At 43.1% G+C, this 16,128-nt stretch overlaps 1 protein-coding gene across 1 annotated transcript in view; it reads right to left on the reverse strand.

Annotated features, from left to right (window-relative positions):
- Positions 1-16,128, reverse strand: part of MYO5B (myosin VB) — a 382,117-nt gene that overhangs the window by 226,451 nt on the left and 139,538 nt on the right. Inside the window, exon 2 of the mRNA XM_060119082.1 lies at positions 32-142. Coding sequence (XP_059975065.1) covers positions 32-142 — 111 coding nt within the window. The remainder of the gene's footprint in view (positions 1-31; positions 143-16,128) is intronic.

Genomic DNA, 16,128 nt, shown 5'->3' on the forward strand with positions numbered 1-16,128 from the left:
TCTGCACTCCCACCCCCAGCACTGCACTCACAGTTTCATCTTCCAGTCGGAGCTGGAGGCTCTTCTCACCCTCCTTGTAGTCCTTGGTTAATTCAGCCGAGCGCCACACTTCATCGGGGTCAGGGATCCAGACCCTTGTGTACTGAAAGATTAAAAGAGAAGAAACTTAGATGCTAAGAGCAGCTTTCAGGTATGCTCTCTCTGAGGGGCCCTCAGGAGAACTTTTAAAGTCACCTGCACACATTTCCCTCCCTTCTCATTTCAAGATACAAGGTGATCCAATACCATGACAAGAGACAACTCACAGGACTGGTTACAGAGGACTCCTTCTAGATCCTAAGAGAATGTCACAGATCAATGAAATTCGAATTCTACCAGGGGAATGCCAAGCCTAGATTTGGTTATATCCAGAGTTTTACACCATTATCTCAAAAGGTGGTACAAAATTGCAATGTCAGAGGGAGTGTCTAGTGTGCTGCAAACAAAGATTAAGACAACACATGCGAAACCCAACAAGACAATGTAGCAAGTCTTCAGAGCCTGGGAATCTCTGCTTTGATATTCTGCATTCAGGGTCAAAGCCATTTTCCTGCACAAGTGAAAGTGGTCAGCAAATTGAAACTGTGTTAATATATTCCTGAGTTGTCAGCAATCTCAATTTAGTTGTGCATTCTTTAAGCCACAAACATACCCACAAATCTCATGCATCCTTCCCCAGCCCCCATCCGGATCGAGCATCCGCAAGGTCATTAAGCTGGCCAAATCCTGGCAGGGAAGAACGCAGCACTTGGTGAGTGGGAGGCACTATCAATGTCACTTGGGCGCTCTCGGCCCTGACTGCACATTAGAATCACCTGGGAGCCTTGAAAAGACCAAGTCGGGGTTCACCTCAGACCCACGCAGCATTTGAGGTGACATGAAAGCTCCAAGGTGAGTGTAATGTGCAGCTGGGGAGAACCACGGGTCTGATGCACCAAACGGCAGCATCTACTAGTGGCTGTCCCTCTCGGCACCACGCTCCTTACCTCTGTCAGTCACATTTTCTCAGTATTTGTCTCATAAGTATGCGATTTCCACAGGGCCTATTTGCTTGAGAAGCTGTCTGTGTACACGGGCACATACTCCCCCCCCATTATATATATATATATATATTTTTTAATTTTTATATATAATTATATTTGTATATTTGTATTTATGTATAATCATATATATATATCTATAAAATGGCCACAGAATATTTTTAGCAAAATTAATACTCCTGAAATTAATAGTTCTTAAGACCAGAGGCCAGCCAGAATGCGTGCTTGGGCCAGCACAACACACCTCCCCCCGTGGAGGGACAGCAAAGCACAGGCCCTGTGGCCGGTCAGTTGCTGACTTGATTTTGGTCCTGCTTTTTTACAGCATTTTGCTCCACGTGATCACTGGCCTTTTTTCTTTTTCTTTTTCTTTTTTTTTTTTTTGTGGTACGCAGGCTTCTCACTGTTGTGGCCTCTCCCGTTGTGGAGCACAGGCTCCGGACGTGCAGGCTCAGTGGCCATGGCTCACGGGCCCAGCCGCTCCACGGCATGTGGGATCTTCCCGGACCGGGGCACGAACCCGTGTCCCCTGCACCGGCAGGCGGACTCTCAACCACTGCACCACCAGGGAAGCCCCACTGGCCTTTTTAAAAAGCAAGGCCTAGCCCCTGCTACACTTGTCTCTAATTCAGGATCGAGGAGTGAAAGTCGTGAGGCAAGAGATTCAGAACCCCGGTTAATGGGAAAGCAAACCACCACCAACTTGCATCGCTGATACCCCAGCTCAGGGTACAAAGCCGAAGTCGTTTGTTTTTGGTTTTACAATGAATCAAGTTCACAGGATTGTCTCTCTGCCTCTGAGCCTGCATTACAGCAAGGTATTCCTATATCTTTAGAGGAAGGTACTCTAGAGCTTTAGAGTATCGGAGTGCTATCAAGTAATACATGAAGAAGGTTTGGAGGTATCTCCAGAGAAAACTGAGCGTTTCAACATCTCTCCCTTCAGGTGTTCTAACTTACCTCGTCCTCTACCATTGAAGCCCACCATCCATCCAGCTGTGGGGACTTTTAAGCTCCTGTCCCCCAGCTTCAAGTGAGTGACTTTCCTTAGCTTCGCTACACTTTCTGTCCCTGAGTTAGGCCGCCAGGACTCACCTTCCAGTCAGAGGGAGGACAGCGCACCCAAGAAGCTCTATTCAAAGCCAAGTCTCCACTCAGTGTAAAGTGGTATCAGGAAAGGCTCAAGATAACAGAGTGACAAACAACAGAAGAAAGGGGAAATGCCAACAGGAAGCGAGTGGAGGTGGTGATGTGTGGACATTGTCAAGCTGCGTGATGTCCTGGAAGCCAAGGAGCCCAGTCCCAGCTCACACGGGGGCTCCTCTGGCCTTAACCCTGCTGTCTACATGCCTCTCACCGGACAGTTCACTGCACCCAGCACTGGGGAACCTCGCTGCCTGGCTCTGCTGCTGTTTAATTCTCCCTCTGGGAGGGTCCATTTACCTTTCTACTTACATAAATCTCTTCTCTCTAAGCAGACTGAAAACACCTGGTAGGCAGAAAATTGTCATCTATATTGTCCTAAACCCACAGAATCCATCAGAGCATCAGGGGCATAAGGGGACCCTACTGATACTTCAGTTCCTTGCTACTCCAGATGAGGAACTCAGCCTCACCACTACCTGGGAGCTGGTTAGAAATGCAGAATCTCACCCCCAGGGCATCAGAGTGGGCACAGCTAAGTACCTGCTGTTCTGCTCCTGCAATATCTCACTCTTCCCTGACTACAGCCCTGGACCAAATCTGGTGTGCCACTTGTTTTCATACAGCCCATGAGCGAAGAATAGTCTTTAAATGGTTAAACGGCTGGGGGAAAAAAATCAAAAGAATGATAATCATATGCTAACACATGAAAACTCTTTGAGTCAAATTTTGGTGTCCGTAAAGTTTTATTGGAACACAAGGACACATTCTATCTACGTGTTGTCTGTGGCTGCTTCCACATATCAGTGACAGTTGTAACATAGGCCCTATGGCCCCCAAACCTAAAATATTTACCCTCTGGCCCTTTACAGAAAAGGTTTGCTGCCCTCTACCTTTGAACATGCAGTTTCCTCAGCCTAGAATGTCCTTTCCTCATTGTCTATGTGGGCAGAGTCCAGGTTCCAGCGCCGTCTCCTCACTGAACCCTTCCTTCCCTGTGCACTACAGAGGGAGCCCTTCCCAACTCTGGACTGCCGCAATCAACTCTTCTATGATCAACTCTCTTTATGGTTTTTGCAGTCGTTTCGTTCACGTCAGTTTCCTCTTACTACTCCAAGGTCTTTCAGATACACCATGGGGCATTTCTGTATCCCTGGCATGTAGTAGATGCTCAGGAAATGTTTACTGAGACAGGAATCAGTAAAGAGAGAAGGTGTGTTTATGGGGCACCTGGTTTATACATAAAACACTGTGATAAGTACCATGTAACCAAGTATAAACATGAAGATCTATACCCTCACGTTAAGGAACATACAGTCTAGTTGGATAGATAATTCATACAAAAAATATACTCTAGGGGGAGGTATGACCAATTCCTAAGGAGAGTAACAGCGAATCAGTCAGGGGGGGCAGGCAAGGCAAGAGCAGGGAGGGCAATGATGGTAAATGCCAACTTAGAGAGGAAACAGGTGACCAGATTCTCCTACAACGTCTTAAAGGCTAGTGTGCATTACAGATCTGATCAAGCAAGCTTTAGATTCAAATCCAGTAAACATCTGAGTACCCACTCTGTGCTAGATGCTGTCACGTGCCCTCCATCCCCACAATGAAGACACATGTGGACATGCATTGAGATCACAGCAGTTCATTGTTAAACAAGAATGAAGTAAACCCTGTATCGTGATGGTACGGGATGGGTGACATCTGCAGGCAGGCCTCCCCGTCGTTACGCTACTTCATAGATTCTCGGCTTAAGGTGCCTATGAGTTACTGAGCAGGGCTGTTCACCCAATGTCACATATGCCGCACTTGAGTTATTTATAGGACTTCCAAGGGCAATTTTAACCGCAATCAAGTTTTGCTTTATGTGCTGACTGAGCCAACAAGCCCCTCCACTCAGACCAAGGAAGATCCACTGCCCCTGTAACCAAGTACAAGGTGGGGCATGATCAGTACAAAGTAAACAGACAAGAAAACAGACACACAAACTGAGAGGAAGGAGAGATAAGGAACACAGTAGCCAGCAAAGACTTGAGGGAGACATACATGTGGAATCTAAAAAACGGTACAAATGAGCTTACCTACAAAACAGAAACAGACTCACAAACAGAAAATAAACTTACTGTTACCAAAGGGGAATGCAGGGAGGGATAAATTGGGAGTATGGGATTTACAGATGCATACTACCATGTATAAAATAGATAAACAACATGGATTTACTGTATAGCACACGGAACTATATTCAGTATCTTATAATAAACTGTAATGGAAAAGAATTTTAAAGGTATATATATATATATATATATATATAACCAAATCACTTTGCTGTACACCTGAAACTAACACAATATTGTAAATCAACTATACTTCAATTAAACAAAAAAGACTTGAGGGAGGAAGACAGATGTGATCTGAGCTGTGGAGATGGAAAGAATTTGTGTTGTTTTTTTAAAATTTATTCATTTTTTCTTATTAGTCATCCATTTTATACACATCAGTGTATACATGTCAATCCCAATCTCCCAATTCAGCACACCACCCCCCTCCACCGCTTTCCCGCCTTGGTGTCTATACGTTTGTTCTCTACATCTGTGTCTCAATTTCTGCTCTGCAAACCGGTTCATCTGTACCATTTTCTAGGTTCCACATATATGTGTTAATATACGATATTTGTTTTTCTCTTTCTGACTTACTTCACTCTGTATGACAGTCTCTAGATGCATCCACGTCTCTACAAATGACTGAATTTCGTTCCTTTTTATGGCTGAGTAATATTCCATTGTATATATATGCCACATCTTCTTTGTCCATTCATCTGTCAATGGGCATTTAGGTTGCTTCCATGACCCGGCTATTGTAAATAGTGCTGCAATGAACATTGGGGTGCATGTGTCTTTTTTTTTTTTTTATTAGCAAGTGGCTTTTATTTCTTTCTTTTTTCTCTCATTTTTTTTTTTTTAGTTTCTGCTTTATAACAAAGTGAATCAGTCATACATGTGTCTTTTTGAATTATGGTTTTCTCTAGGTATATGCCTAGCAGTGGGATTGCTGGGTCACATGGTAGTTCTATTTTTAGTTCTTTAAGGAACCTCCATACTGTTCTCCATAGTGGCTGTAACAATTTACATTCCCACCAACAGTGCAGAAGGGTTCCCTTTTCTCCACACCCTCTCCAGCATTTATTGTTTGTAGATTTTCTGATGATGCCCATTCTAACTGGTGTGAGGTGATACCTCACTGTAGTTTTGCTTTGCATTTCTCTAATGATTAGTGATGTTGAGCAGCTTTTCATGTGCTTCCTGGCCATCTGTATATCTTCTTTGGAAAATGTCTATTTAGGTCTTCTGCCCATTTTTGGACTGGGTTGTTTGTTTTTTTAATATTGAGCTGCATGAGCTGTTTATATATTTTGGAGATTAATCCTTTGTCCAATGATTCATTTGAAAATATTTTCTCCCATTCAGAGGGTTGTCTTTTTGTCTTGTTTATGGTTTCCTTTGCTGTGCGAAAGCTTTTAAGTTTCATTAGGTCCCATTTGTTTATTTTTGTTTTTATTTCCATTACTCTAGGAGGTGGATCAAAAAATATCCTGCTGTGATTTATGTCAAAGAGTGTTCTTCCTATGTTTTCCTCTAAGAGTTTGATAGTGCCCGGTCTTACATTTAGGTCTCTAATCCGGAGATAGAAAGAATTTGTACAGGAAGGGCTTCCTTTGCAATGATGAAAATGTTTTGCAACTAGATAGACATGGTGGTTGCACAGCATTGTGAATGTACTCAATGCTACTGAATGGTTCATTTAATAGTTAATTTTTTGTCATGTGAATTTCACCTCAATTTAAAAAACAAAAACTGTTTTGGTTGCAGATGATACAAACAGCATCCTGCACACTCTCTCCTGACATGGGTTCTCACTTCTAATATCTGGGAAAGCAGTAAGATAAAATATATTCTTTTCACAGAAAGCCATCATCTCTATGAGCCAGACAGAAACTTTCCAGAACCCAGGTTCTGTGTTGCCTCTTCATTTTTTCTCACCTTCAGGGAATTCCTTCAAACAAATCCGACCTCTACCCACTTTCCTGGAGGCAGTAGACTGTAGGAAACACAAGCTCCCTCACAGAATCCTATTACAGTACTACTCAATTTGTCACTACGCTGTTTTAACAATACTTAATCCCATCATATCAAAGTAAAGAAAATAATGTCTGACCTAATTGTCCAAGAAAAACTGATTTTTCTTCTGGAAAGCGCCCTGTGTATTAACCGGAGAAGGCAGATGCCTCTCTGAAATGAAATGCACTAGTACTGAGAGCGGTTCTCCAGGCGGAGTTCACTGCTCCCATCCCTGCAGCAGGCACAGAGGCGGCTCTGACGGACAGCTGGAGGGAGCGGCTGCCTCTGGCACTAGCGCTCAGCCCTGGCGCAGGGGAGAACCACCTGGGGAGCTTTTAAAGCTTCCCCAGCCAGGCAACCCTGCAGGCCAATTACATCCATCTCTGGGGGTGGGAACCAGGCAGTGTTTTTTTAAAGCTCCCCAGATGCATCCAACGTGCAGGCAGGTCTGAAAAACAGCAGTCCTTGTGGTTTGATTTGGTAACTGATTTGCAGGGCAGCACAGACCCTCATGTGCCCAGAGGCCTCTCCCCACTGGCCTGTGGTCGAACATGAAAGTCCAGCCCGAGGATTCTTTATCCTCAGCAGAGCACTATGTGCAGAAAGCCCCTGCTGAAGTGTAAGTATACCACTGAGGAGAGTGCAGCACTTACCCAGTTATACTAATCATCATGCAGTGCAGTACCGTGGTTAAGTGTGCGGGCTCAAGAGCTAGACAGCCTGGGTAAGAATTCCAACCACCACTCATTAGGTTGGGTAAGGTGATGAATGGGTCTCAGCCTCGGTTTCCTCATTTGAGCAATCTGGGCAAAAGTTAGACCAACCTCATGAAGCGTCCTAAGAATTAGATGAGATCCCACAGTACTGGTACTGTACCTAATGCAGTAGTGACAGTGGGGATGGTATCAGACACTGTGCAGCCTAGAAGGCAGAATCCTCCTGGGATCCTGCAGACAACTAGGGAACAGGAAACAAACCCAAGGTGTTCCACGTTACTGGGATCCTTCAGATGTCCTGCAAATCATCATACATAGGTAGCCATGCTTTGCCTTAAAATCAGTAACTGGATCTAGACTACTTCAACCTCACAACCCTGAGAGGAGTGACTCTCAACGCCGGCTGGCATTTAAGAATTATCTGCAGATCTTTAAAAAAAAAACAAAAAAAAAAGACCCAATACCCATGTCCCACACTTAATAATTAAGTCTGAGAGTAGGCCCCAAGCACTGTACTTTCATTTTATGCTTTCCAAGTGATGAATGTGCCATCAGAGTTAAAATCACTGTTTCAGAGTGAGCCTCAGAACCAAAGTGGACTTTAGGGAAAAGAGAATAGGAACATGGGAAACATTCACTCCATAGAATTATTAATAATGCAACCTCCATAATCTTACACTAATATAAGTAATTTAATCATTTCATCTTAGTTTTGAAAGTGAAATAAGATGAGCAGGGTTATTGCTAATATTTCACAAAGAAGAAATTTGAGGGTAAAACATACTGGGCAGTTTGCCCAAGTTCACAGGGAAGAGCCAAGTTCAGGGCAGAATCAAAGAGAAGATCTCAGACTCTAAGTCCTCCACTGTCTCCCCCCAGCCATGGAGGAATACTGACTTTCTTACAGCAGCCCGGGTCCCACTGAGTACGTATTTTATACAGTTAAAGTGTCTTATAATCACACATGAAAAAAGTGCAAACACCCATTGACAATGACATGCCAAGTTAAGCCACTAAGTAGTTTTGGAGTTAAGAATCAGACTGAAGTTTTGGTCACAATGTAGTCTTGACTTGAAGCAAGGCAGTCTGGGCACAAACCCCCGGGAATGGATGAAAGGGGACCCCAGAGCCTAACCTGGTGACTCACTGCCCATTCCTACCTGTGTTTAGGGGACAAAGAGCAGGCACACTGTCGGCCTTATTCACGGCTGTACCCCAGCACTGACATGACGTCATGGTTAGCAGGAACTCAAATCTCTCTGCTCTGTGATTGAAAGCGAGGCTCTGGTTAGGGGTGGGAGGGGAGTCCTTTTGATAAAACAGAGAAACCAGTCAACAGATTTACTCAGGGCATGAATTTTGTTCTAGAACTCATTTGGAGAAGATGCAAGATCAAGTTGGTCAACTTCCATCCCTCAAGGAGCACAGAAGCCACCAAATTTCTCCATACAGGACCAATCTGAGATCCAGCACAGAGAGGGGCATCAACAAACAATAGTGCTTCCCAGCACTGTTACAATAAGTGGACAGGCTGTGGGTTTCAAGGGAAAACATAATTGTGAAAAGGTAAGGAGGTGAGACCTGGAACTCAGATGCCGCCCAAGGCAGGAAGGATCACACACAGCAAAAGGACAGCAAGCTGCTTCCCCAAGCTTGCCCAAGTCCAGCTACAAAGTGCTAGGACGGCAGGCTGAGAACCACAGTGCTGAGAGACTACAAAACCCTCTAGGCCAAAAATCATGGGTCCCTCATTGAAAATGGGGCTATTCATAGCTCAGTTCTTTAGTGAGGTTAGGAAGACACCTAAACACTTCTCCAAAGTGTCATAAGTGATCATCTGTGGGGGTAAGTGTCCATTTCGAAGCTTCTCCTGCTAAAGCAACAGTTCTTGGAGGGAAAAGAAAGACAACACACTTCCCTAAGCCGACAGTTTCATTTCGGCACCATCACAAGAGCAGTTTCCCCAGTGGTGTGGTGCCTGGCAGGGTACTGTCACGTTGTAGGAAATATGAAGACAGCTTACCCAACGGCCCTTATAGCAGGAGGTGGGTCACATTTCATTCTTTTGCATGTAAAGAGTCTGGAGGGCAAAGACTAGGCCTTGTACCACATCCTAGCAGAATCTCCCACAATCCTCTGCACATCTATTGAAGTCTGAAGATCATGTTCATGGACCCAGATACCAACTGCATCCTGAACCCAGCGGTGGTGATTAGTCCCCCAAAGCTGGGGGGCCGAAGTCAAGAACATCCCCAGCAGCATGTTGCTGGGCATCTTCCCTTCCCACTGACCGGGCTCCTGCTATGGGAGACACGTGAGTAGGAGGCTAAGATGCAGGTATCAGGTACTAGCCTCAACCCCCATCACAGGCTGTTTCCTCATCTGTAGAGTGGAGAAATATTGTCCGTATTACAGTTGCTATTAGGATTCAATATAATGAAACATTTAGCACAGCATCTGTGACAGGAGTTATTGTTACTTTGGCAGGAACTTGGGCCCTGGGATAGAGACAACGGAGAACTCCCTGTAGGAGAGCATAGACACAACCAAATAATCCCAACAGAACCACATGCACAGAAAGTGTCATGGGAACATAGAAGCTCCAACTTCCTGAGTTAGTTACCTCCCCCCACCCCACCCCACCCCGCCAGCACCAAGGCCAGCCTCCTGGTTTCCCTGTTTACTCATTCCCATTAAAGGCTTCCTGCACCAGTAATAACCTTCCCTTTTCCCCAGATGCTCTGCACTGGGAAGCTCCCTATAACTTACAGCCAGAGGGAATTATATGTAAATATTCTGTTTGTCCAGAGCCAAGAAGTAACTGAAAATCCATGTACAATTCTGGGCCAATGAGATAGGTTCCTGAGACCCCACCCAGAACTCTTCCAAACTTGTTCCATGTCCTTTCCTAAACGAGAGAACCAAGCTAGTCCAAATGCCAGGAAGAACTTTAACTTAATGCAGAGAGACTGGGATAGCAAAAAGCCACTCAGCATCCTTGGGGTAAAAAGGATAGAACAAAACCAGAGAAGTGAGCTTTATTCTATAACATATAAAGTGCACCGTTAAACAGCAAAGTTATAATAAAACCCAACACTTCCTGTCATTTAAATGAAACAAAAGTCAAATATAACAAAAGGAAGGTCCATCAACCTATTTCCTGCACCGACCATCACATCTTATTTTTTATATTTGCTATCTTATGTGCTTATGGCACTATGTCATCTCAACCCAGTCTTCTGAGGAGAGATTCAACGCTTTCTGATATCTGATTACATCATCAGTCACAATTACATCTTGATCCACATTCTATATCTGCTAATGCAGACCCAAGTCTCCATGTGGCTGGTGAAACAATTTACCTGTTTACTGCCCTGCAGATGTTAACAGAATAAGCAGTATGTCCTTCAGTGACAAATGGACAAGATGGGAGGCGCCTAGTGTTTGGAGGGCATCGCCAAGTCATTTTATCCATCCAGTTTATACCAGCAGCACATGTGTTTGATGGAAGCTACAGTGATACCAGAGGCTTAGAAATAGCCATAAAGCAATGTGTTAATTTTGAAGTTTTGGAAAGACCACTGAAATTTCCCTATTTAAAAAGGGTGTGTTGATGGCAAGCCGGTTTTGTAAGCCTGCAATGTTAAATCCATTTAACCTGCTACTAAAGAAGCTAGAAAAGATTTACTCAAAGCTAGTACATTTCATGCAGCTAAATATATGTCTGAATCTTCTCAAGAAGCTAAAGCTTTGTTGGAATTCCACTTTCAGCAACATGACTACCGCTCCTAGACTGTGTACTCTCCCTGTACAGGGAAAATTAGTATGTAAATTAAATACTCCATAATCATATTATTACAAATCTTTAAGTCATTTAAGACAGTTTTCCAGAGCACACCATCTTCATATTTTCACCTAAGCTCTTTGAAATACCTCAACTTTTAAAATCCATATATGATGCCCTCACTGGGCAGTTGTTTTCCTCCTTCCTGCAAGTATATACTCCTGATCTCCACAGTCGAAGACTACTATATTGTTTTTCCCAAAGAAACAGTCTTAATAGTTTACACTCAACACAATGCTTATTAGCAAGTCACAGTCCTAGAAATGTTCACCAAGGCAAAGTTAAGTTTGTTTGCTTCCATTTTTTAATTTAAACCCTGTTCCATTAATAGACCTCTCTAAGAAACCAAAATCAGCACTGACTGAAGTCATTTCAGGCTAAGCTAGCTTCTGCAAACAGAACTTCACTGATCAAAAATAAATAACTGAGAAAGCATTGGGACACTACTCTTTTCTGAAGAAAACTTCTGCTCTTGCTTTGTCTTTAAGAGATCATCTATCTTAGAACTTAAATGCCTTACACACTTGCATTTGGACTCAAGCCAGCTCCCAACCTTCCTTTCCCAGGATAAAGCATTCTGGCCTTCCCGCCGCCAGTATTCAAACACTTCATCTTTGAGGCTATTCAGTAAATATTCTTCAACTGGGACATGTCCCATGTAAGCTACAAGGCCCCCCGACCGAACACAGACTCTAGTCCATTCATTAATCCATCAGTATTTACTGAACACCTGCCACATGACAGGCACTGTGCAAGGTGCTGGGACACAGAAAAAAAAGACATGTCCCTATATTCAAGGATGTCAGACCACATTATGCAATTAGTCTACTGCAATGGTCATAACTGCTTGGACAGCACAGACATTCAAAGCATGTAGTTGGGGGCCCTAACCTAGTCTGGATCATCAGGAAAGGCTTTGTTGAAAGAGCAAGATTCAAGCTAAATCCTAGATGGCCAAGGAGCTGGCTAGACATATTGAGGAGGGAGGAGTGTTCTAGGCTGAGAGGTTATCTGTGTGACAAGCCTAGAACAGGAAGAAATAGTGCTCACTGAAGGACGAAAGAAGGCCAGTCTGGGTGGGACACAGTGCAGGAGGAAAGGGCTCAAAATGACACTGGGGAAAGATGCAGAAGGTGCTGGGGAGCCACATTGTTTTTTTATATTATCCATGGCCAATGCAAGGGTTCTAAACATGAGGAGGTATCCCATGTGTTTACTTTTGCTTCTGTTTCCCTTGCCTAAATAGACATATCCAAAAAAATATTGCTAAGACCAATGTCCAGGAATGTACTGCCTATGTTTTCTTCTAAAAGCTTTATGGTTTCAGGTCTTCAATTTATGTTTTTAAACCATTTTGAATTATTTTTGTGCATGGTGTGACATCAAAATAAAAAGCTTTTGCATAGCAAAGAAAACTATCAACAAAACAAAAAGGCCACCCACTGAATAGGAGAAAATATTTGCACACAATATATCCGATAAGGGTTTAATATCCAAAATATACAAAGAACTCATACAACTCAACATCAAAAAAACAACCTAATTAAAAAACGGGCAGAGGATCTGAATAATCATTTTCCCAAGAAAGACATACAGATGACCAACAGGCACGTAAAACGATGCTCACCATCACTAATCATCAGGGAAATATGAAGCAAAGCCACAAGGAGATATCAACTCACACCTGTCAGAATGGCTATCAACAAAATGCCAACAAATAACAAATGCTGTCAAGGATGTAGAAAAAAGGAAACCCATGTGCAGTATAGGTGGGAATGTAAACTGGTGCAACCACTGTGGAAAACAGTATGGAGATTCCTCAAAAAATTAAAAATAGAATTGCCACATGATCCAGCAATTCTACTCCTGGGTATCTATCCAAAGAAAATGAAAACACTAATTCAAAAAGATACGTGCACCCCTATGGTCACTGCAGCATTATTTACACTTGCCAAGATATGGAAGCAACCTAAGTGCCCGTCAACAGATGAACAGATAAAAAGATGTGGCATGTATATACACAATGGAATATCACTTGGCCACAAAAAGAATGAAATCTTGCCATTTGCAACAAGATGGATGGACCCAAAGGATATTATGCTAAGTGAAATAAGTCAGAGAAAGACCAATACTGTATGATTTCACTTATATGTGGAATCTACAAAACAAAGCAAATGAACAAACAAAACAGATAGAGCATTATAGACACAAAGAACAGAGAGGAGGGGATGGGGGAGGAAAGAAATAGGTGAGGGAGATTAAGAGATACAAACTTCCAGTTACAAAATAAATGAGTCACAGGTATGAAATACACAGTGTGGTGAATATAGTCAATAACTATGTAATATCTTTGTATGGTGACAGATGGTAACTACACTTACCATGGTGATCATTTTGAAATGTATAGAAATATCGAATCACTGTGTTATGTAACAGGAACTAACAATGTTGTAGTTCAATCACACTTCAAAAACAAACTCATAGAAAAAGAGATCAGATTTGTGGTTATCAGAGGAGGGGGGTTGAGAGGAGGGGGAATTGGATGAAGGCAGTCAAAAGGAACAAACGTCCAGTTATAAGATAAATAAGTACTAGGGATATAATGTACGACGTAATATAACACTGCTGTAGGTTATATATGAAAGTTGTTAAGAGAGTAAAGCCTAAGAGTTTCAGCACAAGAAAAAAATTTTAATTTTTTTCTGTGTCTTTAATTTTGTATCTATGCGATGACGGATGTTCACTAAATTTATAATCACCGCATGATGTATGTAAATCAAAGCATTATGCCATATACCTCAAACTTATACAATGCTGTACGTCAACTATATCTCAATAAAACTGGAAGAAAAAAGATCAGTACTTATAGATTGATATATAAGGAAAAAGAATTCTCCATATGCGAGTGTAGTTAAATCTTCCAACGTGCCTTTCCCTTGGTCCTCACGTGAGCACTCACGATGAACACAAAATCAACAACACCATTTATCCTGTCCCTCCCCCCAAATAAACCGTCCTTGAAATTCTACCCCTGGGTGTTCCTATTACTTCATTCACTCAGGACTTCCTCATTCCATACTGCTAAGCTGCCATTTCCACCATTCTCTTTTTTAGTGATACACTTATTCAGCTTTTGAATCTTCTTTATTCATTTATTATTCTATTTCATTCTCAACCATGTCACCCAATCTTTTCCACTGTGTTTTGTCATGTGGAGCTTATTTGCAGTTTCAGAGAGTTGAGTGGAAAAGTCTGACACTAAGAATGAAGAGGGGATATTCAATCTGGTATATCAGCAAACAGGCGCAATAATAGCATCTAAACTTCTGAGACCTCAGGAGAGAGGGAGAAATTGTTCCACAACCAACAGACGCATACTGAGTAGCAGCCATGAAACTGCTTGTGACTTTACAGCTAGGAAGTTAAGTGGGTATCTGCTGTTTAAGTCACCATTAACCAAAGTCCTGACAATGATGCCTCTGCTTTCCACCCTGGTTCTGAGAGGAATCACTGAGCAGCCACCATCAATAATGCATCCTGCCTATTTGGAACGGAATCATTCTTTGGAGAGTTCTATCCACTGTTAATATCAAACAAATCTACTGTGGGATAGCCATAGAGTCTCTATGATGATCATGGCTAACTCATTACCTCTATGTCAAAGGACTGCATTTTAGGGACCAATTCAGATGAAGTTTTGTGCTGAAATGTCACTTCTGGTCCAGCTGAAAAGTGAGTCTGCAGCTTGAAAAAATTGCTGACCTGACCCTATGTTACTAAACAGAGAAAACTTAGGAGAGTTTTAGAACAGGAAGTGAAGGACAGATGTGGGTGGTGTGAAATGCCCCGTTCATATGCTCTATTCCTAAGGATTATGGGTGGGAAAGGTTCATCTCAAGTATAAAACGAGAGAATGTGGGTCATCTCAATCAAAAACTCCTCCCTGCCCCCAAATAGGTATCATCATGAAAAACCATTTGAGGAGAAGGTATGAAATGAGTGAGGGGACCAGTGGTACTTCCTGTTCAATCTGTACATGGGTAATTCACTGTTGGAGCTAATTTTGGATGTACAAGTGGAAGCCTTTGCCTGCTGATGCTTCAACTCACCTGAGCAGTATTAATATACCATCAGGTGAGGTGCCTTGGCTGGCAGCTCCCAGGCCCACGAGCACCACGTGTCCTCCCCTAGGTTACTTCCGTCCTTCTCTCTCTCTCTCTGACACACACACACACACACACACACACACACACACACACACATGCGCACACACACACACACACAGCCTCGCCCCAGTCTATACACTGGAGGACAGAACATTTCCTTCATGTCCCCTCCCTCTCCATCCAGACCCGCCGAGCAGCCGCACGGTGGGAGCCCCCGGATCGTCTGGAAATGTGACTCCTAAAGTGCTTTCTCGCCTGTATTCAGCTACTCTGTGTTTGCCGCCTGGTTTCTTGGTGCTCCAGCCAGGCATCAAGGATGTGCCACTAAGGTGGGAGATCCAACTTCAGGACACGGGTCCACAAGAGACCTCCCAGCTCCACGTAATATCAAATGGCAAAAATCTCCCAGAGATCTCCATCTCAACACTAACACCCAGCTTCACTCAATGACCAGCAAGCTACAGTGCTGGACACCCTATGCCAAACAACTAGCAAGACAGGAACACAGCCCCACCCATTAGCAGAGAGGCTGCTAAAAACATAATAAGGCCACAGACACCCCAAAACACACAACCAGACGTGGACCTGCTCACCAGAAAGACAAGATCCAGCCTCATCCACCAGAACACAGGCACTAGTCCCCTCCACCAGGAAACCTACACAACCCACTGAACCAACCTTACCCACTGGGGACAGACACCAAAAACAACAGGAACTTTGAACCTGCAGCCTGTGAAAAGGAGACCCCAAACACAGTAAGCTAAGCAAAATGAAAAGACAGAAAAAGACAAATCAGATGGAGGAGCAAGATAAAAACCCACCAGACCTAACAAATGAAGAGGAAATAGGTAGTCTACCTGAAAAAGAATTCAGAATAATGATAGTAAAGATGATCCAAAATCTTGGAAATAGAATAGACAAAATGCAAGAAACATTTAACAAGGACCTAGAAGAACTAAAGAGGAAACAAGCAAAAATGAACAACACAATAAATGAAATTAAAAACACTCTAAAAGGGATCAATAGCAAAATAACTGAGGCAGAAGAACGGATAAGTGACCTGGA

Source organism: Mesoplodon densirostris, chromosome 15 (assembly GCF_025265405.1).
Source record: "Mesoplodon densirostris isolate mMesDen1 chromosome 15, mMesDen1 primary haplotype, whole genome shotgun sequence".
In the NCBI taxonomy this organism is placed as follows: Eukaryota; Metazoa; Chordata; class Mammalia; order Artiodactyla; family Ziphiidae; genus Mesoplodon; species Mesoplodon densirostris.